Source organism: Mercenaria mercenaria, chromosome 2, assembly GCF_021730395.1.
Source record: "Mercenaria mercenaria strain notata chromosome 2, MADL_Memer_1, whole genome shotgun sequence".
NCBI lineage: Eukaryota > Metazoa > Mollusca > Bivalvia > Venerida > Veneridae > Mercenaria > Mercenaria mercenaria.
In genome coordinates, this window is record NC_069362.1 from 101,248,413 (window position 1) to 101,263,331 (window position 14,919).

A 14,919-nucleotide genomic window follows, 5' to 3' on the forward strand; every position below is an offset into this window, starting at 1 on the left:
TTTTCTCCTTTACGGTCAAAACTATTGCTTTAAAACTTATTCGCCATTAAAAGCTGACACTTGGTTAAGTTTTATGTTTAGGTCAAATGCTGACACTGCACAGCAAGTACAGTAACTCTGCATTGCTTTTTGCAAGAATTATGCCCCATTTTGGACTTAGAAAATCACGGGTAGGTCAATATTTATATGATACAGAGACAAAAAAAATCAGATGAGCGTCTGCACCCACAAGGCGGTGCTCTTGTTCTTTCTGCTGAAATGACATATGGTAGATCTATGCTTGACATGTAGATAGCATTTTCACAATGAAATGATAACATGTCATAATTTGTCATGCATACTTAGGTCATACACTACCACTACAATTTGGGGTCTCATTTTTTAGCTGATTTTGCAGCTGAAATTATTTTTCTTGCATCAAATATGACACCCACTTTCCTTTCGAGTTTTGTTCAGCACTGACAAACAATATTTTTCAAGAAAATCTTAACTTACAGACATTCAAAACGGGTCCTGATGTGTGCTGCAGCCAATCGAAATATGTCAATTATCAAAGAAGTATAAAATACTTTGATTTTATATTAAAGAATAAAGAAAAACAGCTATTTAGTGTATTTCAACCTCTAGTTGAACTTACTTAATAGTGCTCTGATACCGACGAAGAAATGTCACCATAACAGCAATAAGAAATTACGATAACCGGAACGATGAATTGTGGGATATGTGTCAATGCCACGTCTTGACAATTCATCGAATATTTTGGTATTTATTCGATTATGACAAGACAGTTACGATAAAAAAGTTTATATAAGCTTTTGCAATTGATTCAATACCCCAGAAGTGCACAACCCATATATATCGAACACGTACTTTTAAGGTAAGAAAGTTACCGGCTCATAATTTCCAAGCCAGATGAACTGTCAGTGTCAACTAAAATCTAGAGATAGTTCCTCGAATTTTTGCGTTATTTATCATAAAAATGTGTATTCTCCGTCAGTGAGCAGGACTTGACGAAGAAGAACAAATAGATGCCATCCTGCTGGACTTTTCCAAGGCCTTCGACAAGGTACCACACCAGCGACTCCTATTCAAACTCGACCACTATGGTATCAACGGGAATACCTTCAAGACTCAAGTTGATCTAGAGTTTTCTAACCAACTGCAGTCAAAAGGTCATTGTTGAGGGACATTCATCATCTTCTTCACCTGTGACTTCCGGTGTCCAACAAGGTACTGTCCTTGGTCCTCTGCTCTTATATACATCAGTGACCTACCACAGAAAGTGTCATCAACATCCCGCCTTTTTGCAGACGACAGTCTCCTATACAAGAAAATCCACACAGAACAGGATGCTTCTGCGCTACAGGATTAACTTGATCGTCTGCAGCAGAGGGAGAAGGACTAGCAAATGTCATTCAACCCCTCCAAGTGTGAGGTTGTCAGAATTACTAGAAAACGTAACCCAATCAGAGTCAAATACTCCATCCATGGCCATGACCTAGCTGAAGTAACTTCCGGCAAATATCTTGGAGTCACAATCACTAACAATCTATCCTGGAACACATGCGTCAAGGACAAAACCAAGAAGGCCAACAACACACTTGCTTTTCTCCGACGGAACATATCTAGATGCCCAAGGGAAACAAAGGCACAGTGCTACACCAGCCCGGTCAGACCCAGGGCTCCAGATAAGAAGCGTATTAGCGTAAATTACGCTTTGAAATAATGCATATACCCATGTCTGATAATTTTAAAGCGTATAAAAACGTATATGAAATAACAGAAACGTACGCAATGACTTTTTATTGGCATAAATAAAATCTGAATCGTCCGGATGCTATATGTAACAGAGCACAGTCGGCATTAATTCTCCCACGTTGAACGTACACACGCATTGAATGGTACTCTATAAACCTAGGTTAAACTATTTTTTACACTCAATGTCTGCGTATATCAAATAGTTGGGAATTAATAATGATGGTACGGTAGTTTATTTTAAAGCTGTGTGGATTTAAAATATCAACTTCAGTGTGGAATAAACAAAAATGTCGCTTTCTAAGAATGTGTAAGTGAAAAAGCACTCTACGCATTCTTTAAACCAACAAAACTGATCCCCAAAACATAGCTAAAGGTATATTGAATATTCTATTTTATTCGGTAGCGAGTGTGAAGCCAAAGCAAGCCTTTAAGGGAAAAAAAGAAGCAAAAACTTAAATGATGAATTGAAACTAAACTGCAAACAAATGCATGGATGTTACACCCAATAAATATGTTATAAAACTGATTTATGGCCAGGGCACTCATTTGGCCATTTTTGGGGCCGAATATGGGCCCCATTCCCCTCATAAAATAATATGTTTTTTTCCCCTTTCTCACAAGCAAATTCCCCTGATAAAATGTTGTTTGACACAACTAGGTATGAACTCTTTTCAAGTTATATTATAGTGCCTCTAAGGAAGGTTACTGCTGCAATATGTTATATTAGTTAGACATGATTGAAAACAGTATTAATAAGTGTGAAAAGTGCTAGCATATATATCATTTATATGGTTAAAACCTTCCCCGTTTTGTCTTAAAATGACGTAAAATTCCCCTTCCTGAGGGTATGGGTACCTGTCCCCAAAAGTTGTCTAGTGCCCTGATGGCTTTTTTCACATTTATAAATTTCCAGGAGTAAAATTACTTCTAGTCAATTTCAGATTTTACCATTTTACTCATTCACAAAAATATGTTGAGTCAATACTCATTGGCCAAAAAAATTATCTGGAGCCCTGCAGACACATCATTAAATATGCCTCATCCGCATGGGACCCCCAGACTAGCAGGAACATCCAGCAGCTGGAAGCGGTCCAGCGAAGAGCAGCCAGATTTGTGATGGGTGACTACAAAACCATTAGCGGTACCAGTCGGATGATAGGTAGCCTAGGCTTGGACTCTTCTACAGCAGAGAAGAACCAGTAACAGACTGGTGATGATGTACAGGATCATCCATGACCTTATAGACATCCCTTGTGGACAGTTCCTTCATCCATCGGCGCTTACAATCCGTGGTCGAACAATGAGATACATGCTGCCATTCTGCCGGACAGCAGGATACCAACATTCCTTCTTCCCAGCTGGCATTCGTCTGTGGAACCAGCTGCCAGAGCAAGTCGCCACAGCCCAACTCTTGGACGCCTTCAAGGCCGGGCTTGTCGCCCCCACAAATAGAGCCATACAGGGTTTTTATCATCTTTTATCGCTTTTTATCTTTCACTGTTTGCTCATCACAACTAACTTGTACATAGTTTTCATATGCGACGATGCTCCAGAGTGGGCCCTGCATATTAATGGAAAAAAGAAGAAGAATATTTTTGAAGCAATTATGGAAAAGTGGCATACGACATTTGGTGTGTTAAAAGTGTAAACTGATCACCTAAACTTGTTTTTTGCTTTAAAAATTAATTGAATTCTTGGTAGAGGATATCCACACAACTATCAAGCTGATAATTTTCTTTATATGCATGACAACCCTACTGATTATTTCCGTTATTCGCAGAATGGTTGTGCCAATTATTTTTGTTATTGGCATGACAATCGTGTCTGGAAATTCATGCCGATTATTTTAGTTATCCATACGAAACCATCCATACAAATAAGCATGTTGTATACATAATATGTAAAAGTCAAGCTTTTCAGACGTTTTTCCCTACTTACCAGATCCCAACAGTACTGGATAATTTGACAATTTTTTGTGTAAAAGTTAAGAAAAACAACAACTAGTAAAGATATTCTGGTATTAGTTTTCTGTGCATTATTTTGCTTTATTATTCTGCAATTGATGAATTGACTACATGGCCATATGGGTCTAGAGGTCTGGTTACCAAACCTCTAGCTAATTCCTTTTTTGTAAGAAGTGACTAGAGGTCTACTTATTGTTCATGGTTATGTTGTTTTCTACACATTATTTAATAATTTATTACAGTCATGTTCACCTTTTATATAAGTTTTAATCTTTGCTTATCCTCAATCTTCATTTATAAGAAATGCTTTTACTTTCAGAATAAAGAAAGTGTAGTTTAATTTTCATTTTTTTAACATTTTCATACAGGGTTCAGCTTCAGTATGAAGGTGAAAGAAATAGGTCGTACCGCTAATATAGCATGGTCGCCCCAGCCACAACACCCAGTTTATATGGTTGCAGGAACAGCTGCCCAGCAACTAGATGCCACATTTAGGTAACCTTTTTCTTTCAACCTTTTTAGTAAAGAATAAAGAATCATAAGAAATTCCATACAAAAAATTATGTTGTGAGGAGTACAGTTCATCTTCAAAATTGACTACTCTGGACATACATTAAATGGGTTTGAGAAACTACTAAGCAAAGTTTCCCTGTGAAGTGCAAGAACAATGTTTCAGATGAAATAAATTAACCGAAACTCTAAATTATGGTGATTGGTGAATAAAATCAGTATACTAGTAGTTTGATACTCCATTTATTTCTTTTGATGTTTCTCAATGTTGCATATACACATTATACTAAAATCTTTGTAATAGAAGATATAACAGTTTTCATCCCAGCTGTTAGTGAATATGTTGAACTGTTGCACCTACTAATAAAAGTGTTGATATAAATTTCAGCACCTCTGCAGCCTTGGAACTGTACAGTTTAAACCTTGGAGACCCTTCACTGGACATGCCCTTAGTGGCAACAGTACCATCAGATTGCAGGTTTGAATGATTTCATGAAATTTTTTTTTCAGGGATTGTTGTAAATTTATCCATTTTAAAAGGGTGTCTAAGGTTACCTGAACTGATTTACCTGGGTAGGTGACGTCGAAAGTTACTTTGGATATTCCCAGGAGTTATAGTCTTTAATTCACATTTCAGCCACCTTGTTAAGATTTTATTTTGCAGATATATCACAGGCATCCTTATTAACATCTAAATGTGATTCTCTCTTTTTTTGCTTGCTGATTAGAGTTAGTAAAAACATATATTAAAATGATTTTGATTTAGTTGTTATAAGTTTTAGTTAATTACAGTATTTATATGCAAAATAATGAAATTACATTGTAAAATCTTTTAATGTCTAAGATTAAAATACTCATAGAATTTACAATTGATTTTTATTGTGGCTGCATACTTTCCAGATTTCACAAAGTTGCGTGGGGATGTTACGATGTAACAGAAGACCTTCCCAATGGTGTGATAGTTGGAGGAGCAGACAGTGGGGGGCTGATGGCTTATGATGCCTCAAAGTTCATCAAGGGAGATCAAGACTGCTTAATGTTCAAAAAAGACAAACACACTGGTGCAGTTAAGGCATTGGATTTTAACCCATTTCAGGTAACATACTGAGTTTTACAAAAAATTTGATTAAAGATTTCATTATGAGATTGCTGCTAACCGAAATGTGTTTTCTAAAATTTTAAAAAATATTTTAAGTAGCAACTTTTATCTATTAATATTTCTGTGATAATAATTTTGGAATGATTTTGAACGATTTTGGCATGTGTTCTCGTTCATATGGGAAAATCTTATGATATTGATCCAAAATCCAGGAACTCTTGCAGGGCATTATGAACATTATGTAATGCTAAAAAATCATTAAATAACAAAAAAACCCAATGAAAATGTTAACATTTAACTTCACTCTCATTTTCCAGAATAATTTATTAGTGTCAGGTGGAGCCGAGTCAGAGATTTTCATCTGGGACATGAATAATCCAGACAGTCCGATGACTCCAGGTGCAAAATCACAGGTTAGTTTTCATAGATAATGCATGTCAGTATATTGCATAAATATTTGAGACTGAGATTACATTAAGATATCACAGAATATAGTTCAGATGTATTTAAATAAAGCACTTGCACATGTTTGTTTATTTCTGTGGCTTATTTAATTAAACCAAAACATCACAGATACCAATTTCCAAAAGATACTAGATGTTATTACTAAAGTATATAAAAATATTTATAAGTAGCCTTTGCTAATGCTGAATACGATGAAATTAAAAAATTTCCACATGGACAATTATCTTTAATATTAAAGTTTGTAAATGGATGTCAATTTTTCTCTTCGAATTACCTGATCATTATCAATGAAAGTTTAATATAAGTATGTATAGTAGGTACTTAGCTGAAGCTGAAATTTATGTTCTTTTAGTAGTCCTATTAATAATTGAGTTCTGTTTCTGTTAGCCGCCAGAGGAAGTTGCGTGTGTATCATGGAACAGACAAGTACAACATATCCTGGCATCCACATTCACTGCTAGATGTGTGGTCTGGGATCTACGCAAAAATGAACCAATCATAAAAGTCAGCGATAGTATGTCAAGGGTAAGTTTTTTAGTGTCACATGCATTAAAATGGCTAGGTTCAAGCGTTAGAATAAATGTTTAAGTATATCATTACTGTACATATTCTACCGTATTTTCCCGAATAAACGCCCCCGGGGGCGTTACATTTTCCAAAGAGTTCATTTGAGGTAAAAAAAATAAAAAATAAAAATTTTTACAAAACTTAAAAACATCGTTCAAACCAACTGTAAAGTGTTTCTGTGTTGTTTAATTCCCCCAAAACGTAATTATTTGGCATCCAATTTAATGCAGTGTGTCTTAAAATTTATACAGTACCTCATGTATTCCGTGACACGCTCGCGACATTACACATTACGTCATCATACCCAAACAGCTGTGTACTCCGATAATATTTTCCTTAGTACATGCGGGTAGCAATACACAATGTCAGTGGTTTGACACGCTGCTTATGTGCCGGCTTTTAAATTAAAAGTTATTAAAACTGCCGAAGAAAAGGTTAACACTTTGCCGCAAATTTGTTTAAAGTCCACAGGAAGCTTGTGCGCGGGTGGTGCAAAAACAAATCAAAAATGGATTTACCGTTTAATTTTCTATTTGATGATTGGATACGTACCGTACTTAGTATAAACGTTTTGGATTTACGGTACATGTACTGTTTAAAAGTGTGTTTAATTCTTAATACATTGGATACTTACTGTAAATTACTTATTTTGTGGACTTATAAAAATGAGGTAGGTGATTTTTTTTCGTTCTTGTTGACTTTTTTCCCCTCCAAAACGGGTGGGGGCGTTAATTAGAGGGGGGGGCCTTAATTCGGGAAAATACGGTATGTATAGTTTTCATTAGACTTTAACACTTAATGATGATAAATACTTTGTGGTTCAGGTTGCCGACTTAAAATCACTTGCTGCTCGGAGTTCGGAATCTCACTTGGGGTGTAGAATTACTTCATGTGAGGAAGGAAGCCATCCAGCTGGCTTGCAGAAGGCAGCTTATTCTAACCAGGTGCTTGGCATTACCTGAAGTAATTCTCTGAGAGATACTTGTAACGCTGTACAGACTTCTTTATGTAATGCCTTTGTAAAATAAAAATCATGGACTGTAGATGTAATAAGTCTATTTTAGTATTCTTTACACTTGTGATTGATTTACTCAGCTAGATATGTCAGAGAAAGAAGACCTTGATGTCTGTTGATAAAAATAACACTTGTGACATTAATGTTTATTGCAGATAAAACCAAAGTTAGTGTCTTGGAACCCAGAGGTGGCTACACAGATGTGTCTATCATCAGAGGATGACCATGCACCTGTTATACAGCTGTGGGATCTGAGATATGCCACATCACCTGTCAAAGTTTTAGAAAACCATCAAAGGTAACACATTCATTTTATTGTTACCAGTCTTCCTTCATTCAAACAAAATTGAAGACCATCAAAGAAAAAGTGGCTCATAGATGTTTGAACTTCCCAATGATGGACACAAAAGTTATCGATCTTTCTTCAGTACAACACTTGCTGTACAATTACTGGTAATTAATGAGAAAGTCTTAATGACTGCTGCCTAAGTTTCAGACCTACCTATGAACCATTTATGTTCAGTCTTACTAATCAATAATCATAGTGTTTTTAAGTATGACATGTCTTGATGAAGATGTATTTGTCATTTCCAGAGGTGTATTGAGTATGGCATGGTGTCCCAAGGATCCAGACTTATTGCTCAGTTGTGCCAAGGACAACAGGATCCTATGCTGGAATCCCAATAGCTCTGTACAGAATGGAGAGGTATGAAATAATCTAAATAATCTCAGAAAACTGAATGAATCATTCTTTTGTGAAAATCTTAATGCAGTGCATCATTACAGATTTCATAAAATTGTAAAAAATAAATCTGAAACTGTTTTTAAGTATGCTATATTTCTCATGATGTCAGACAAATTGTGTGATTATGGGATTGAATTACTCCTTGTTGCACACATGTCCTTTGTGATATATTATCAAAGATTCTAAGGGTGGGCAGTTTAATTAATTTTCAGCCTTTGCTTGATGTTAGGAAGTTGTTTCTCGTTGAGAATAAATTATAGTAGTACTGGCTAGAAACAAGAGACATAGTTAGGTCTGCTGACTGCTATTATATATCAGCTTCAGTATTTAAATATAATGGAATGTCACTCACTCGAGTATCTGCGGCTCAAGCACAGGTTCACATTAGCATTTAATTTCCTGCGCCGCCTTATATGTTCTACATTTTGATAACTTGATACCGTGTAAAACTAAAGCATTTTAATAATTCCTTTGCTATGTGTTTTACTGAATTTCCAATTAGCAGTCCCTAGTTTCAAAACCATACGTAGAATTGTTTGTATTTGCTTTAGAAATAGTATGTTATTTTCATTTCCTATTATCTGCAGGTTGTATATGAGATTCCAACCAGTCATCAATGGAGTTTTGATGTACAGTGGTGTCCAAGGAATCCAAATGTTATATCTAGCTCATCATTTGATGGCAGTATCACATGCTACTCTCTGATGGGAGGTGGACATCCCATTCAACAGACAGACAAGGTAAATGCCATCTGAAGGTATTTTAGATTTTTTTGGGACACTTTAATAGTAAAATATGTGATCTGTATTTTGGTATGCTAATTGTAATCCTGATGATGATAGATATGTATCTGCTTGAGAGGAGATAAGAAAAAAACTATATCTGCCTACTTTTTATCTTCACTTAGTTATTGTTTGTACATCATTGAGAATTTTTTGAAAATCCTGGTCTGTATTTGCAACTCCTGGTATAAAATGTATTACTGTTATGTTGTTTGAAGAATCATCGGTAAATGTATTTCAGCTATTAGTTGCTGTTAGGCTTAAGTAACGTAGGGACAGTGAGGTTTTGACTGAACCATACTTTATGGTGATGCAAGTATTTTTGAAAAAAAATAAGATAAAGATAACTATTCCTTTGTTAATAATTTATTATATTCCACTAATTGTTTTGTCATGTATGTTTAATTCATCTGTACTGTTATGCAGGGGCTTCCATAACCAAGTGGTTATGGTCACCGACATTGAAATACATTTGAGCCTTGCCATGAGAAAACCAACATTGTGGCTTTGCGACCAGCATGGATCCAGACCAGCCTGCGCACAGTCTGGTCAGGATCCATGCTGTTCGCTAACGGTTTCTCTAATTGCTGAAGGCTTTAAAAGCGAACAGCATGGATCCTGACCAGACTGCGCGGATGGTTAGGCTGGTCTGGATCCATGCTGGTCACAAAACCACAATGTTGGTTTTCCCATGGCGCGGCTCATTTCTCCTCACTACTGTGCCTGAAATGATGTCCATGTAGGCAGGGAGGGTTCCTCCACCCTATAAAACTGGAAAGTTAACATATCACTGAAACCCTGTTGCCATGACTTAAAACGCATTTACTATTTTACAGGTGACAGAATCATTTCATTCTTCCGATCCTTTCACACAAGCCATGCACAGTCAACAGCAACAACAGCAACAAGAACAGAATGTCATGCCATTACAGAAACCACCTAAATGGTTGAAAAAACCAGTCGGAGCTAACTTTGGTGTAAGTTATAACTTTGTGGCATACCATGAGATCATGATGTATTGAATGAAAAAGGATCTTTCTACTCTAAATAAAAAGGTTACTTTCTCCAGGTGTTTAACCCACGCATTTAGGTCAGTAAGTAGAGCAAAAGACTATTAATCAAGAGGTCACAAGCCAGATCACTGTTTTCATGATTATTTGAGAGAGAAAACAGTATCTTAGATGTTATTAGTCCTCCACTTTTGAAACATGTGGCAAAGTTTCTTTCGGAGAACAAGGCAGTACTGATACAGAATTCAGGTTCACAAACACTGGTAAGGTTAAATGACCACAGTTGTTGGACTGAAATTCTGTTGCAGGTGACGTCAAACCTAGTCAAACAAATAAAACTGTTAGCAATTTAGATTTCTGTCTTCTGTTATTGGCAATAGGTATGAGACAAGCAGTTATGCACAGGTGATTTAAGAAAATACAAACTGTAAAATCATTAATATTCATAGGGGGACAAATTTTCGTGGATTTCATAGTTGAGTCAATCCACGAAATTTAATCCCAACAAACAAGTAAAATTCCCATTCATTTTATGTTTAAAGTGAAATCCCTACGAAATTGCCGCTTTGAACAAAACCACGAAATTTCTTGACGACAAAATTAAATGATTTTACAGTATGTGTATGCAGTTACTGTTATTTTTCAGTTTGGTGGTAAACTGGTTTCATTTGAGAATGTGAAACCTCAGAATCCACAGCAGCCTGTGAGTCGACAAGTTACAATCAGTCAGGTTCTCACGGAAACAGATCTGGTAACTGGGTCATTGCAGTTAGAACAAGCATTAAACAATAATCAGCATGTAGAATTCTGTGCTATGAAAGCAGCAAACTCTGGTGATAGTATGCAAGAAAGTATATGGAACTTTTTAATGGTAGGTTGTATTTTGTTCACTGTAAATAAAGTAAAATTATTCACAGCTAATTTCTCTAAACAAGAAAGTTTAAATATGAGTTGCCTTTTTATGCCCCTGAAGGTGAGCATATTAAAATCGCACTGTCCGTCCGTGTGTGTGTGAATGCGTGCATTCATGTAAATTCTTGTCTGGGCTGTAACTTCAACATTTATAGGGGGATTTGAAAATGATTTGACACATGTTAACCATATTGAGAATGTGTATTGCGCTTATGACCCAGGTCTCAAGTGAAAATGATGTGTGTTTTTTTTCGTGTCCGCTTCGGGGCATTTGTCACTAATAGTGACAGTTCTTGATTGTTTATTGTTTTTTTCTATAATATTGAATAGAATGTTGAAAAGACTTTAAAAAACTTGTTTAGAGTGGTGGAACCTATGCTCGCGGTATTCCTGTGCTCGCGGTATTTCGATAAATACGCTCTCTGCAGAAGCACAGATAAAAATATTTCATCATACTAAGTTCAACACCAACCAGTTGTGAAATGCCTTTACAACAAACGTAGCGATAGCCGCGCGTGCCGCTCACGTGACGTATACAGCAACCGATACATTTTACGCAATCTGTTTTCGTCGCACAAATCTCAGACAAATACGTCAAAATCACCCAGCTAAAGTTAGTCTTTTAGAAATCATGTATTGAATTCAGATATAAGATACATTTAAGAGCAATATGTGATGAATGTGACGCAAGGCTACACTACGAGTGCCTGTCGAACCATGAAAAGATCGATGTTGATCATAGTATTTTGACGAAGTCCAAATGGCTCTTGCTGAGATGTAGGGAGGAGTAATTATCCTACATACCAAAGAAGTGTAGGAAACATTAGTGAGTTAATCACTGTCGTTGTTTGAATCATTAATTCTTGAACAGTCTGTTTTTATATTACATTATTATACGTTTTTAAGCTTTGTTCTAATAGTGATTCCATTTCTGTAATAGAAATATACACATAGAGGCACATACTAAATTTTGTCCTCATTTCTTTTGTTTTTCACATAATAAATGAGTAATATTCCAAATATTATACTCGCATATGCTTGATTGTTCATTTTTAGCCTGCTGAAATTTTGTTTCATTCTTAGTTTGATAGATATATCATACCGCCAGCATAGGTTCCCTTCAGGGCGAAATTTCACATTTTCACGTATGCTGTGTCGATAGCTCACAAGATGACTAAATCATGTGATGAAGCACATCAACAATATGTTTCGATAAAAGGAGGATAACTTTATGTTTTTGCATAGGCAAATCGAAATAATAATCTTTTCTTGCTTCTTAAAAGGATAATATATTTACAAAATACCGCGAGCATAGGTTCCACCACGCTAGTGCTTAGTTACTTTAACATTGCTGCACATTTAGTTGCCATTTGTATGTTTTCTCTGTATTTTAAAGTTTCTAGTTTGATGTTTTAGGTGAATTTTGAGAAGGAGCCAAGGGAGCGATACATTCAGATGCTTGGATATGATAAGACAGAACTGGCCACAAAGGTATACATACATTATAATATGTGGAATTTCTTCTTAATATCAGATGCTGGTCTATTTGATAACAGCTGCCTTTCTAAGAAGTTGCATGGGTGGGGTATTATGTTAGGTGTCTCTGGCATGATATTCCTGTGAGGCAGCACTATAAAGTTAGGCATTGCACTCACTGCTACAAGTAGACACCATTGTTTATATAACTAAGTATTGTACTGCCCGATACAATGTTGAAAAACATTACTAGACCCAAAGCAAACAAACTTACATTTTGATAAGCATTAGAATAGTTGAAATTCAGAATGTTGCTGTATCACAACTTTTGACAGGTACAGAGTCTTGATTTATCTTTAATAATGCCTGATGAATAAATGATATGTGAGAATTTCACATAAAAACATAGCCATACTTATTTAATATTGTAACCTTTTATAAAGTACATGTATTTAAATGTAGGACCATATTTTGATATTTCAGCATCATTTAGTTAATGTGCAAAGTTGATGGTACAGGTAGATTTTCAAAAATGGATAACCGTTTCATGTTCAGAAGCAGATTTGTTTTATTGATATTGTTTGTGTTTTACAGGTATCTCAGCACACTAAGTCCGAGGGATTGAATGAATCTGTAGGACCTGGAGTAGATGCAAATGAACTTGTACAGAAAATGAACCAGCTTGGAACTGGGGTTTGTATATTTTTCGACATGTTCTCCTGTATATCAATTTTACTCATTTTAAATTTCATTGTTTTTAGAGAAAAAGTTTAGGATTTACGATATTGATGGTATACCTTTCGAGAAAGCTTTCAAATTATTTGGGGTCTTCTATGCTGATTAGTTCGGGTCCTTGATATCAAGTCGCCTACCCCTACTGTCTTTGAGTTTCAGCTATGTGAGTAAGCTACAGCTGCAAGTTGAATGTCAGTGATTCTATCAAGCTCCTTGCCCTTGTCTGAAGTATTACGCTGAGGTGAACATTTGGTGTTCTTCCACCATAAAAACTTAAAAGTTGCTATTAGGCCTGGAATGTGTTGGTCTTACTTTGAACCAAAATAAACAAAACATACATTTAACCTTTAGCTTGCTGGTGGCAAGTGATTCTGCCTTTGTGACCAGTGCGGACCAAGTGGATGTGCAGGCTGATCTTGATCTGCACTGTTTACTATTCAGTCAGTAAATTTTCAGTGAACGCCCCTTTGAATAATAAATGGTATTGCCCAAATTAAGTGATGACCAGTCCATTTTAGATATTTAGCAAGCTAAAGGTTAAGTAGTTGATATGAGAATCTTAACATGTAGGTAACTGATCTGATAATAGCAAGAACTGTCTGAAACTGAGCAAGTATTTTATCCCTTAGCCTGCTAAATTTCAAAAATGGACTAGTCCATTGTTCAATTTGGGCAGTACCATTTATTATTCGAAGGGGTGTTCACTGTAATTTACTGACTCACAGACTCAGTGCTCCAGCTGGCTATTTACAGCAGGGCGCATCTCCCGTTCCGAAATTCGTTCCGCCCTGTTGCCCCTCCAGGCACCCTGCTCGTTTTACAACCATTCATTTCTTTTTTTTTTAGCCAAACTTCCCTTTTTTGCCACAGTGATTATAATACACTGCTTTATTGCCCCCTTTTTATCGAGTGATACACGCCGGGGGGGCATTGACATAATTAGCAAACAATTAAACAATTACCTGCTGTAATCGTGCCCGAGGCAGACCATGATATTTTAGACTGCTCCACTAGCATTAAAATCACTGAACCTTAGTGTTAAAACAGTTTGCAAACCAGTCTGAAATCATTATCATTTCGCGCCACCTGTCAAAGTGTACTTTCGTTTTCGGTAATATAGTCGTAAATACCCCTTTATACACAACTGAAACTTAAGTCCAGACAACAGACATTTATATGTAATTAATAAAAATCAATCACAATCAAATTTAAATAGGAAAATATTTTGATTTTATCGTTTTACAAGTTTTTGAAATCGAAAGTAAGTTGTCGTCTGCTATGTGAAATTGCCGATTTTTCATGAAGATTTCTTTGAAATTAGTTTACTAAGATGTAATGACAGGGTACACTTTAATGTCAGATACTGTGAAATGCTGTTAAACTGTCTTTGCATCATAATATTTTTTCAAAAATATTGTTTAAACTGGACATTCGACGACTTTTAGAAAAAAGTGTAACCATATCCGGATATAAAATTTTGGATACCCGGAATATGTCTATTACAAGTGCTAAACTTGCTTTTAGACTGTTGTAAGTTAAAAACTTTGCCCGATTTCATTTATTTAAGTGGAAGTTTAAACTTTATTTTCTGTATATAATATGTTACAGGTATTAATTTATAAATATCAAGTAGCCTACATGGAGAAGATGTGTACTGAAATTGTAACAAGTAAAATAGGCCTAAACACATAGATATTGTTATTCAGTATGCAATTACAAAGAAATGTTACAAGTTGAAAATCAATGCCAAGTAAAATACAAACAGCAGAATTTTTAGTTAATAAATAGGTGCATTAGAGATGACAGACATAGCCTATTAAAGGACCATACCTAAAGTATGCCAAAAAACATGCCTAAATTATGCCAAATTCCATGCCTAAA

The 14,919-nt window shown here is 35.7% G+C and overlaps 1 protein-coding gene across 3 annotated transcripts in view; it reads left to right on the forward strand.

Moving 5' to 3' along the window:
- Nucleotides 1-660: 660 nt before the first annotated feature.
- The window catches only part of LOC128555314 (protein transport protein Sec31A-like), a 32,469-nt gene continuing 18,210 nt past the window's right edge, over nt 661-14,919 (forward strand). For 2 of the 3 annotated variants that reach the window (XM_053537382.1, XM_053537384.1), the window contains exons 1-13: nt 706-877; nt 4,091-4,217; nt 4,621-4,710; nt 5,133-5,328; nt 5,649-5,744; nt 6,184-6,321; nt 7,534-7,676; nt 7,973-8,084; nt 8,711-8,863; nt 9,742-9,882; nt 10,562-10,786; nt 12,244-12,318; nt 12,898-12,996. In XM_053537382.1, coding sequence (XP_053393357.1) covers nt 4,105-4,217; nt 4,621-4,710; nt 5,133-5,328; nt 5,649-5,744; nt 6,184-6,321; nt 7,534-7,676; nt 7,973-8,084; nt 8,711-8,863; nt 9,742-9,882; nt 10,562-10,786; nt 12,244-12,318; nt 12,898-12,996 — 1,581 coding nt within the window. In that variant the 5' untranslated portion in view covers nt 706-877; nt 4,091-4,104. Of the gene's footprint in view, nt 878-4,090; nt 4,218-4,620; nt 4,711-5,132; nt 5,329-5,648; nt 5,745-6,183; nt 6,322-7,533; nt 7,677-7,972; nt 8,085-8,710; nt 8,864-9,741; nt 9,883-10,561; nt 10,787-12,243; nt 12,319-12,897; nt 12,997-14,919 lie in introns of all 3 variants that reach the window. The other variant, XM_053537383.1, reaches the window with a different exon arrangement.